Source organism: Xyrauchen texanus, chromosome 42, assembly GCF_025860055.1.
Source record: "Xyrauchen texanus isolate HMW12.3.18 chromosome 42, RBS_HiC_50CHRs, whole genome shotgun sequence".
In the NCBI taxonomy this organism is placed as follows: Eukaryota; Metazoa; Chordata; class Actinopteri; order Cypriniformes; family Catostomidae; genus Xyrauchen; species Xyrauchen texanus.
In genome coordinates, this window is record NC_068317.1 from 19,208,133 (window position 1) to 19,221,325 (window position 13,193).

General features: G+C 37.6%; 1 protein-coding gene across 4 annotated transcripts in view; it reads left to right on the forward strand.

Annotated features, from left to right (window-relative positions):
- The window catches only part of sulf1 (sulfatase 1), a 47,981-nt gene that overhangs the window by 16,536 nt on the left and 18,252 nt on the right, over positions 1-13,193 (forward strand). For all 4 annotated transcript variants that reach the window (XM_052115083.1, XM_052115079.1, XM_052115080.1 and 1 more), the window contains exons 2-5: positions 1,865-2,090; positions 4,111-4,350; positions 5,324-5,475; positions 10,034-10,203. In XM_052115083.1, the coding sequence (XP_051971043.1) occupies positions 1,925-2,090; positions 4,111-4,350; positions 5,324-5,475; positions 10,034-10,203 (728 nt within the window). In that variant the 5' untranslated portion in view covers positions 1,865-1,924. The remainder of the gene's footprint in view (positions 1-1,864; positions 2,091-4,110; positions 4,351-5,323; positions 5,476-10,033; positions 10,204-13,193) is intronic.

Consider the following 13,193-nt stretch of genomic DNA (forward strand, 5'->3'; position numbering starts at 1 on the left):
ATTGCTTTTAATAATTGTCTGTGCATTTTGGAGCTTTAAAGTGCTAATCACCATACATTTGCATTGTATGGATCTACAGAGCTGAAATATTCTTCTAAAAATCTTTGTGTTCTGCTGAAGAAAGAAAGTCAAACACATCTGTGATGGCAGTAGGGTGTGTAAATATGAGAATTTTCATTATTGGGTGAACTATCCCTTTAATGCACTAAATGTCTTCATAATCTTCAAAACTATGCTATTCTTCTAAAATTACTTTCCTTTCTTCGTTGACGTCACAGCCAGGCAGGGTTGAATATTCACAAATAAATTATTATGGAAGTTAAATGGTTTACAAATGGCAATTTGGTTTTTAGAATATGTAGAGGAATGGTTCACCCAAAAATGTTGTTCCAAAACCCGCATGAATTAAAAAAGTTAATATCACAGTCAATCTGTTCAGTACTGTAGCAGTGGATGGTGATTAACTTTCAAGCTTCATGAAAGATGCAAAGTATCATAAAAATAGTCCATTTAACTTGTGCAATATATTTTGAGTCTTCTGTAAGCATACGATATTAGGTCATTTGTTAGTGCAAATCTGTGTGTGTGTGTTCCTTTTAAGCTTGTCTCTGGAAAAAAATAAAATGTATACAACTACACGAGATCTCATTGAGTCACTTTTAGCCTGCCATCTTTACTGTTGTTATTACCCCTCCTTGACACACAGAGTAACTGTGGGACTGGTTAAAGGGGTAAGTGTAAATCTGTGACTGGTGACCGTAGCACAAGGGTTAATGTAGCGGAACCCTCTCCCCCCTGTGTTGCCTCTGCTGGCTTCGTAATTCCCACTGGGTGTCCACTAGGGGTCACAAGCTCTGGGCTCTCTGAGTGACAGACCTGCCATAAATTGTGATTGGCTGGGTGTGGGCTTGTGCGGCCCCTAATAGCCAATAGCAAAGCCTCAGTAGCACTGAAGGAGTGTGACTGATTAGAGAGAAAGAGCTGGCTTGTATGCACACATGGAGGGAAAATGTGCTGCACTACTGCTGGCCTTTTGACTTTAAAGTGTCTGGACATACGAGTGTAGGTCTGTGTGAACTGAAGTTACAGATTTTGGAAGTATGACTCCACATTACCATGGGCTGCTTGGCTGAGAGCAGTACAGGTTGGGTTTTAAGGATTTGTGTTGTGTTTTAATATTAATTTAGTATTTGAAGTAAGCTTGCAGTTTTGTTTAAAAAAATAATTTGGTTTGTTTCCTTAAAAGTGTCTTTATTTGCATGTGCCTAGTGGCAGGATCATATCCATGCTGCATTATGGAAGGTTAAAGATAAAAACGTAGCTATTTATTCACCATGTCATTCCAAACCTGAATGATTTCTTTGTAGAAATTTTAGGAATGTTAACATTGCTCTTATTCATTGGCATAATGAAAGCCCCATTCAATGAAAGTGAATGGTGACTGAGGCTGACATTCTGCCTAACATCCCCATTCGTGTTCAGTGAAAAAGTCAAAAGGGTTTGGAACAACATGAGGGTGAGTAAATAATATAAATGTAATGTCCTTTAAAACACGTTGACTGCTGTAAGAGGGTATTTTATTAATGTAAGCTTTAAGTGCAAGTATTGTGATTTTTTATTTTTTATTTATTTATTTTTAAATTCTATGGTCTGTTCCTGTGCTTGTGAATGATACGAAGCTTAAAAGCAGATGCAAATGATTTATTCGAAGTTTCAGAAAAGGATCTGGAATTGTAATTTATTTGTCTCACAGAGGTCCAATTTCTGTTAACCAAAGTAACATTTGTTTTCACCTCTTTAGAAATCCCACACACAAATTTTCAGTCATTAATGCTTTAACATAGTTTCTCCCTTCTCCAAACAGATTACCTTGTGAAGACTCAAACCTTCTGAGTGTTCTTGAGCCCCTGTTTGCGATCTAATCATGCAGCTGGTGAGCCTGGCCTGGATGATGGCCCTGGCTGCCCCACTGGTTTGCTATGGCTTCACCACCCGCGGTCAAGGCCTGCGTGGGCGGGTTCAGGGCGACCGGCGGAACATCAGACCCAACATCATACTCATCATGACAGATGACCAGGACGTGGAGCTTGGTGAGCATACCAGATCATCATTAATGGCCTATCTGTTCATCAGGCAAATAAGATGAAGACCCCATTTGTCAACACTCTGCACAAAACAGTTATGAATTGGCAAGTAGTCTGGGAAAGTTGCTTTAGAGTTCATCATAAACGGCAATGCTGCGCAGAGAAAGATGAGCCCTTACTTATTAAGATGTCTGCGTTTACACCGTCTTCACTTAAATAGTTGAAGATTTATGTTTTTTTGTTTGAAAGAGTATAAAATTAATAACTACACTTTTGAAATAGAACAATTTAAAGCAGCCTAAGGTGGTTTGCTGGTCTTAACTGTTTTATGTAGGTTTATATGGTATCCTGGTTGTGCTTGAAGAGAATGCCCTATTCCTTATGTAAAGTGCTTTGAGTGTGGTTTCAGAAAAGCGCTGTATAAGTGTGTTGTTCATTCATTCAAAAACTGTCCAAATCCATCAAAACAGACCAACCTAACCAGATTGACCAGGGTAGAAGGCTGACAAGTCCCCAAAAACTCTCTAAAACTATCAAAACAGACCATCTTAACAAGTTTGGCCAGGCTTGGAGGTTGATAAGTCCCCAAACATATTCTAAAGCCATCAAACCAGACCAATCTAACAAGTTTGGCCAGTCTTGAAGGCTGATAAGTGCCCAAAAACCTTCTAAAACCACCTTACCAAATTGGCCAGGCTCAGATGCTGACAAGTTCACAAAAACCCTCTAAAACCATCAAAACGAACAATCGTAACAAGATTTTCCAGGGTTGAAGGCAGACAAGTACCATAAAACTCTCTATCAAAACAGACCAGCCTAACCAGACTGTCAAGGCTTGAAGGCTGACAAGTCCCCCAAAACCCTCTAAAACCATCAAAACAAACTGGCCTAACTTGATTGGCTGAGCTCTGAGGCTGACAAGAGCCCAAAAACCCTCTAAAATCATCAAAACAGAACACTTAACCCATGCAATTCCCATGCTGGTCTAAACTGATTAATGCTGATTGGTGCTGGTCTAGATGGTGGAACAGCATTGCCATGCTTTTGGAGTTGTTTGACCAGCATGGTCTTTCAGGTGAAGCTGGTTTAGCTAATTAAAAAGACGGAAGAGTCACCAGCACTCCAGCATGCCATGCTGGGGGTCCAGCACACAAAACAACTTAAGCTGATGACCAGCAATGCTGGATTTCTTAGCAGGGTTGGGTTACAATTTATATAGGCATCAAAAAGTGTCAAATGTATTGGTTATCCATTTATACTATAGCTTGTCATTCTTCTTTTAAAAAAAAAAAAAATTATATATATATATATATATATATATATATATATATATATATATATATAGATTTAGATTTAGATTTAGATTGTACCATTCATTATTAACTCAACCCTGACAAGAAAAATGCTTTTAGTCTTCTCACACTTCAGTCCAGTGCCCTGGGAGCATTAGCATGCTTGTTGTTATAAGCCTTCTTGATCTGCCACCCAAGGCCTTCAGTTGGTTTCTGTCCCATTACAGCTATGTCAGACACACATTACAAACCTAACTGTTGTCACTGGATCAAGTTCCTTCCTCTGAGAGCATAACATTCAATAGGTCTCAATCTCAGACTGTCATCACAGGTTTGACTGATTTCCTGCCTTAATGTTTAATGCCTTTGCTCAAACATATAAGAGGCTGAAGGCCTTAGTCCTGCAACCACAGCCAATCATTGGATTTCTATAGAAGCTGCAGGAAGCCTTCTTCACATATAACTCTTACATTGGCTTCTTCAGACTGCATGGTGTATTTTAAAGATGATAAGAGGGTTAAATATAGAGTTCTTGTACTGGTAGAGCATGGTGCTAGCAATGCCAAGATCATGGGTACGATTCTCAGGGAACACAAGTTTACCTTGAATCCAAGTTGTTTTGGATAAAAGCAGATGCCATTTGCAAAAATGTCCATATAAAATTCAACAAACTTTTTAAACTGTTTCAGTAGAGCTTGGTACTGAAATTGCACTTGTCTTGTTTGGTGCTCTAGGTTCGCTACAGGTGATGAACAAAACTCGTAAGATCATGGAGGACGGTGGTACATCATTCACCAATGCATTTGTGTCTACGCCCATGTGCTGTCCATCACGCTCATCCATGTTGACGGGGAAGTACGTTCACAACCACAATACATACACCAACAACGAGAACTGTTCCTCGCCTTCCTGGCAAGCTCAGCATGAGCCACGTACCTTTGCTGTTTATCTCAACAATACTGGATACAGAACAGGTAAGAGATTTTGATTCAGATAAGCATAAACTCAAATGAGTGATTGAAATTTTAACCTAATGACCCATTCTGATATGCTTGAATTATGAAAATGATGTTAATCGTTGTTCTAATATGCTTCTCGATTGTTCTAATAAGCTACGAATACTACACAATTACAGTTGTGTGCTGGTCAAATTCGGTAGAAATCACTTGACAAGTACAGTTTTCTTTCCTATGTTGACACATTTCCTATTGAAAAAGGACATTTGGGTGGGACATTTTCAAGGATTAGTCCCTTTTTTTTCTTTATAGTGATATACTAGGGATATTATCATTCTAAAAATCCATTGATTGGACAAAAATCTGTGTAGTGTAAAAGGAGTCATTAATGTTTTTGGTTCGTTTCCCTGTAAATTTTAAATGTGTATTTCTGCTGGGAGTTAATTTTATCAACTTTAGTACACTAGCATGTTGATAGGTTCAAAGCTAAAAGACATGGACTGAAAGCCACACTACTCCAGTTCTGATTTAATAAGTTCATTAAGGTGTTGCGTTCATTCTGCAGTTCCACTGCACTGTTGCTTTAAATGTTTTCCTAGAGGTTCAATAAAAGTTTTACAGCCATCTTCAGTCTTACTGTCTGGTTTGTGAAAGCTAAACATTGTGCTGCCAGCCCTGTTCTGTTTGTCTTGTGTTACAGCACATTCTGACCCTGAATACAGGGGTTCAGGTCTTGCCACAGCTTGTGGTTTATTTCAGCTGATGTGTTAGTCTACAATTAACTCTCTGGGGCAGACTGGCTGCTTGCCTGGCTCTTGGAACATGTTTTAGCTCAGTGGAAAAAAAGATAGAGTAGAGCCCAATGCAGAAACAGACATTTACAGGTGCTGCTGAAAAGCAATGTTTTGAGGCGATGATAATATTAGTCTTTCTGCTACCTCGCTGAACATAGAATCAAGTTTATATGTTGTCTTTGTTTTTGCTCCCACAGCTTTCTTTGGGAAGTACCTCAATGAGTATAACGGCAGCTACATCCCACCTGGGTGGCGCGAATGGGTGGGGCTGATCAAAAATTCCCGTTTCTATAATTACACTGTCTGTCGGAATGGGAACAAGGAAAAGCATGGAGCAGATTATGCCAAGGTATGTGCATTCTGGTCACGCAATTTCACAGCATTGTCATCATGCCAAAGTTTCCTTTTTTAAAATCCGTTCTCAGTTTAAGCTCAATTGTAGGGTCTGTTCTCAACTAATTTCAGGCCTCTAATTGCATATAAAACGTGTTGGATGATGCCACATGGAATGTGATATTAAAGGGGGGATATTAAAGGTAGGATGTCTTCTGTATCATCAGCAGTTGGTTACACCATATAAGACTTGGTAGACAATAAAGAGATGTTGGGGAAATGTTTTTATTTTAATTTAATTTTTTTATTGCAAACAGCTGATTTGAAGGGGTGGACATGGACTTTGTTCGGAAAAGCATACTACTTTAACTATTTCTGCAGTGAATATAGTATGTATACTGTGTTTAGTATGTACATTTGCTGTATTTGTAGAATACACGGATGACCGGCTACATTGGCTTAAATGTGCATAATACTACAGTGCACGCTGTGTACTCAATCCAACAATGCAGTATGTTTTTTTTTTCTCTCTTTCATGACTAATTTGATGTCTTTTGGCATTTGTAGTTAATAATTAATTAAAAAACTTGCCTTGTTTTCATAATTGGATGCCACTTGCTGAAATAAACATGCAAAGTAACATACTATCTAAAATAAAAAAATACAAAATTATGCAGTATATACTGTGCAGTATTCAGTTACTGGTAAGCTAGTATTCCATCGCGAACATAGCCATGGTTCACAGTACCTGGTATCTATCTGTGAAAAAATAGTTAGTGTGAAAAAAAAAACCCAACTACATTTGCCATCTTTGTGATAAAAATTTGATAAATGATAACATTTGGGTTCAAACTGTTTAATTTGACATGGCCATCTTCAATATCCACAGTGTGTTTTGGAGCTGATGTCAAAATACATTTTGGCTTCCCTCATTGCTGTCTCCCAGGTAGCATGTTTTTGGGGAATGTGGAATTTGCGCAGAGGTTTCTTGGTTTGGGCACACGTTGGCCTTTTTTTTTTTTTTTACCAGGTAGTCTAAGGAATAAGTAAATAAATGTTTGGACTGGCACTTGGATGTCAATAACCCACTTGTTGAATTGGATGAAGGTGTTAAGTTACCCACAAGTGGAGATGTACAAAAGGCTGAAGGTTTCTCTACTGAGGGCTGGAGAAATCTTGTGGCTAGATGTTCAAGTGGTTCCAGGAAACCCTTAGGAACACTGTAATAAGTTCCCATTTAAAGGTTGAGACTTGCTAATAGAGATTTAATATGCTTTAATGCATAGGTTAACCTATGCAGTGCTTTAGAAAAGAGTAAAGAATATCTTAAGCTGACAAGTTGCTCCAAACTTTGTATACCCAAAATGTCCCTCCAGTGATTCTCATTATTGAAGAATGCCACATATTTTAAATTAGCTGTAGCCTCCATTTAGTCAACAAGTGAATTGAAACAAATTTGACTCATCTTTGTTGAATAGTTTTAGAACAGTTTGTGCCTTAAGTCATTTTCAAATGTGTTAGTCAGGGAAGGCACATTCAGATGGTATGAACGGTGCTCTTTCATTCACTTCTGGACACTAAGATGATGCTGAATAGATTTCCAAAATACTTGAAACAGATGCAGGGACAATTAATGGAACAAAAGAGATGTTGTTGAAATGAAGCAAGAAAGTACTTTGCTGAAATGCTGAGGAGCAAAACCCACTGCACAAGTCTCTGTACAATAGCCTTCACAAGACTTTCACTCCCACAGATGACAATAGCTGATGTTTTAGCAATGGGGAGGGTCAAGGGGGGTTAGAGGCTTTCCCACAACCAGGCCGAGCCAGGAGTGCTGCCATCAAGGGGCTTATAACTTCAGTACCACATGATTTTTACTCCTAAGCCCTCAGAGCTTGTTCACATTCCTGCTGAGCCTCATAGCAGTAAGATTGAGACCTTGCTGTTTTCATAACGCCAACTCCATGGAGTGCTACGACCCTCTCTTACTATTGATTGAAGGTGTCAACACACTTGACGTCTTCATTACCGGTTTGCACCAACACAACATAGTTCTTTAAACAAACATATGAGCTCTGCCACCTGATCCTAATACTAGAGAATCTAAATTGTGTAGAGAAATTAATTCAATCACTGTTTGGTTGTCTAACATACTGTTATTCTACAAACTTTTGTTAGGGCTTTCCTGAGCAACCACTGGGTGGTGCCATTATGATTCTAATTGCAAAGCAGTCAATGATATAAACTTAGCTAACCTCGGACCAATGCTTCATGACATCGACACACTCTGTGAGGCACTGTCAATAAAAACGGTCATCTCAACTCTGTGAAGTATCAGAAATATAGAGCAACGTTTTGCCAATTTTTAGAAATGTAATACATTACCCGCTAAGATTATACTGTATGCTGATGAAAGTGAAAACACTGGAGACCGAAAATTGAAAACAGGTGAACCATGGAACACTTCCTACAGGAAAAAGCTGGATAGAATTGCACTGATGGAATGTTCAAGCAGACCAAGATTCTTCAAACTCCAACTGTCAAAAAATTCAACACTGAAATGTAAACAAACCCACTCAGTAGGCCTTTAGGCCACATTCACACTAATACTTTTTTGTTGAAAATGCATTAATTTTGCTACATTTACTGCTCTTATCCACACTGGAATGGCACTGAAAACAAAGGCTTTTGAAACACTTTCCATAATGGCATACTTATGATGATTGAAAATTATGTTTTTGAACTTTTTTGGATTATGCTTCTTATCCTTGCACCCAGTCTACACCAGACACAAGCGGCGCAACTCAAGAAAAGCAAATCACTCCCATTATAATCAATGATGCGGTCTAATGATGCGCAAGTTGCATTGTGCTGACAGTAAACAGATGCCCTGTTGTATTTTGCACTGCACGTGCTGGTGCTACTCCTGCAAAAAATAAATCTAAATGGTTTAGAATGTTTGCTTTGACGAGTCTAGTGTATACAGCCTCAAGGCGTTGTGACGCGACATCAAACTTACTGGTACCCAGACTAGTCTGGATGTGACCTCAATGAACTGTCTGTCTGTCTGTCTGTCTGTCTATCTGTCTAATGGTTTATCTGTCTGTCTAAGCTAGCTTGTTAGATAGCTAGCTGTGTGTCTTACAGTAAGGTCTGTTCAACCTTCAAATCTCAAGCCAGGCTTTGTCAAGCCAATGTCAAAGTTTGTCAAACTTCAGCTATCTACCTTAACTTGTTTTATTTATTCAAGCTGTGAAATAAATTGTATGCAGCAGTTTCTTACATGTAAAGTACTGCTTGCATCAGTCATTATGACTTGCTGTAGGTAGAATGGGATTTTCAGTCATGACATAAATTTGTAGGCTAATCCGGTAGGCTAATTCGCCATTGGGTTCCTCTGAATTTTCCGATGGGTTTTTAGAACAGCATAGATTTCCATTTTTGAATAAAATATGGTCTGTGGTTAACATTACTTCAAGTGACTTTCACATATCATTCCATAAAAAAATTACACAGTCTGACCTTTATGGAACAGTTCACCCAAAAAGGAAAATTTGCTGATAATTTACTCACCCTCAGGCCATCCAAGTTTCTTTCTTCATCAAAACTGAATTTAAGATTTTTAGGATTTAATTTCTGGGCTCCTCCTTTAAACAATGCAAGTGAATGTACTCCATTTTTTTGCTGGTCCAAAATGCATATTTAGGGTGCATCAAAATTATCCACACGACTCCAGTCGACAAATAAAGCTTGAATCCAAATTATTGATTATTTTTAGAAACAAAACAATACTTATATACTTTTTAACTACAAATGTTCGCTTCCATACATCTCTGTACGTGCGCTCATGAGAGGGATGACATAATCTCATTGGTAAGCTCACACGTTCCATGGAGGAGGAGGCAGGAAGCGTGTCATTGTTTACAAGAGAAACTTGCACAGACCACAGACCAAGCGCCGTTCAAAAACAAAATCAGTCCAAAACAATTTCAAACCCAGAAGAATGTTATGTTGACTGGAGTCATGTGGATTATGTGCACCCTAAATATGCATTTTGAACCATCCAAAAAATTTAGTACATTCACTTGCATTGTTTAAAGGAGGAGGCCTGAAATTAAATTCTAAAACTCTTAAATTCTGTTTTGATGAAAGAAACTCTTTGAATGGTAAATGGTGAACCATTCCTTTAAGTATACATTTTTGAAGCCATTGTATGCTTTTGCTAAGTTGCTAACAAATTAACTGTCATTTGTCAGGAAACATGAAAATATAAATTGATGTTTAGAACATACACAGAACAACTTAATAAAGCTAGTGCGGAATATTTAAATATAAACACTACTAGCATTCTTGACACATTGTTGTAATAGGGTAAGTAACTTACATTGTAGAACAAAATGTTAATGTCAAGTAATGATAACCAAAAAAAATAATGATCCTATACCACTGTTCTAAAATCTCATTGGAAACTCAAAAGGGAACCTATACCTTGAAAATGCTTACTCATAGATTTTGGGACTACAACCTAAACACTTCTATTCAGTTTATGGATTTATTTCTTTGGTGAATTCTAGGACTACTTCACTGATTTAATCACCAACGACAGTATCAACTACTTCAGAATGTCCAAGCGCATGTACCCGCATCGGCCGGTGATGATGGTAATCAGCCATGCAGCGCCTCACGGCCCAGAGGATTCAGCACCCCAGTACTCAGAGTTCTTCCCAAATGCTTCCCAGCACATGTAAGTGTAATTTAGTTCCAAATCCTCTTGGAATATGCACTGGCATTGGAATAGTTGAGTATAAATATTTTTATTGTTCTGTATGTATTTATAATATGATATTCCAAGGCACACAAGAGCCAATTTTCCAAAAGAACAGTAGCATTCCAAGCAGATAATTTCCCTATAAATTTTAAACCATTAAAATTTGTCTCGCAGGTAAATATAAGGTTGAGTTCTAGGAATTTTTGTGGCCTCATATATTTGGATACTCCATTAAAATTTGACTCTTAAGAGATGACAGTATTCTGAAATGCATTTCACACATGAATCTACCACCTTGAAATTATTTATAATGTAAGTATATTTCTGGCATATGCCAAGCACGATGATGGGGGATGTGATTTTTATGGACCCCATTCTGGTGCCAAGACCTTGATGGGTTCACCTAACTATCATCAAATCCATGGCTAGGATCCTATTCCACACAGTGCTGTGGCAGCAAGCCTGCTATATCCAAGTACTTAAAATCCCAGGCATTTCAGAATCTTGATAAGGACAAGATCACACTTTTGTCCCTCAGGCATCTCCTTTTAAATCTGCCTTTCTCACAGTTCTTTCAGCTTGTCCACCAACACAACTTCCTGGGTCTTCTCATATCAATCATGCCTTTCACCATGTTGGTTTTGGGATGTGTGGAATGCATTGTTTGTTTCAGAAAACCCATTGTGTTATTAATATCTTTTTAAGTCCATATTCTGGGCTCTGAATAGCTCACACTTGGGATTCCCCAAGGTTCATTGGCTGGCAAATTGCTCTAATCCCAAAATGATTGGCAAGTGAACCAAATGAACAGGAAAAACAGATGGCAGGCTAAGGTTGCATTTTGAGTGTTAGGTATTTAGAAACCACTCTTGGGCCAATCATACAGGCAGTTAAAGAAATGTTCCGGGTTCAAAACAAGTTGAGCTGAATCGACAGCATTTGTGGCACAATGTCGAATTCCACCAAAAAATGATTTGAACTCTTCCTTCTATTATAAAAAAAAATAAATGCAAAAATCATGGTTACAGCATGGCACTTCCAATAGAAGAAAATTGGGCCAGTTCATAAATGTTACAATATACCAAAACAATTTCAAAAGTAAAGCCTCAAGACATAAACATTATATTTTAGTGTGATAAAATAGCTTACTTCCAATATTACAAATGTGTTGTCATGACAACATAACTCTATAAATCCTGTAATCTGGTTACTACTATGTAACACAGGTCAACATTAAAATCATGTTAACACTTATAATGTTTACGTCTTTTGAAACCGTGTGTGTTTTCATTTTAATGGACTGGCCCTATTCACTTCCATTGGAAGTGCCTTACTGTAACCACATTTTGTGGTGTTTTTATTTATTTATTTTTATAAACAATGTACAAGTCAATAATTGTTTTGTGGTAATCAACATTATGCCCAGATGCTGTCAATTGAGCTTAAAGGGATAGTTCACCCAAACATTTTTATTCTCTCATCCTTTACTCACCCTCATGCCATCCCAGATGTGAATGACTTTCTTTCTTCTGCTGAACACAAATACAGATTTTTAGAAGAATATTTCAACTCTGTAGGTCCCTACAATGCAAGTTAATGGGTGCCCAAATTTTAACACTCTAAAAAGCACACAAAGGCAACATAAAAGTAATTAATATGACTCCAGTGTTGTAATACATATCTTCAGAAGTGATTTGATGGGTGTGGGTAAGAAATAGATAAATTAAGTCCTTTTTTGCCTGAAATTTCCCTCCCTGCCCACTAGGGGGTGATATGCATGAAAACTGTTAATCACCAAAAACACAAGAAGAATGTGAAAGTGAAAGTTAAAGTGGAGATTGACAGAGCAGTTAGGAGAATTTATAGTAAAGGATCTTAATATTGTTCTGTTTCTCACCCACACTTACCATATTGCTTCTGATGATATTAACCGCTGGAGTCTTAAGGATTACTTTTATGTTAATTTATATGAATTGTTAGCTTCAAAATGTTTTGCCATTCACTTGCATTGTGTGGGCCAAAATGGCTGAGAAATTCTTCAAAAAAAATGTCCATTTGAGTTCAGCAGATAAAAGAAAGTCACACGTCTGGAATGGCATATGGGTGAGTAAATTATGAGAGCATTTTCATTTTTGGGAGAACTATTCCTTTAACTTTTATTAAACCTGGAACATTGAATTCTAAAGCCATAGTTGACTAGTGGATTTTGTTTTTCTGGAAACAGTTTAAGATGCAATTGTGGTTTATTCATCAAGTCCATAATATAATGTGTACCCTGCCAAAGTTATTATGCATAAAGCCACAGATCATTTTGGTGCCAGTCTGGAAAAGCATTGCATAAGCCTGCAAACGTTTTGGTGGGGTAACTGATACGCGTAATCTGAAAAGCATTTGGGCTGCACTGCCATAACACAAACCTGTTCATGAAATGGGTTGGAGAGGAAAAGAGCATGAGGTGATAATACTGTAAACAAATTTCATGCTTATCGATTTTCATCAATATTTTGTATTCAAAATCACATTAAAACGATTGTTTATCCAATAATAAAAACTCTATTTACTCAACCTCATGATGTTCCAAACTTGAATTCTACAACTTCTACAAAAGGAAATGTTAGTGACTGACAACCTCAGTCACCATTCACATTCATTGTATGGAACAGAGCACTGCTAATATTCTTTAACATTTCTCTGCATGTGTTGTGTTCCATGAGAAAAAAAAGGGACACTGGTTTGGAACACTTTCATTTTTTGAGGAACTGTTCCTTTAAGTTGAAACAGTATTCACATTAAATTTAGCATACTTTCCCCAAAAAAGTAGAATATGTTATGTTTCCGACTACAGTGTAATTGAGATTAGATCCTTATGCATAGTTTCTGCCAAGACAATTGTGCTCCACCCTTCTTTATGATTGATGTCAGATCTAGATTAATTCCTTCCTTTTACTTCAAATTCCTGGTGGCAT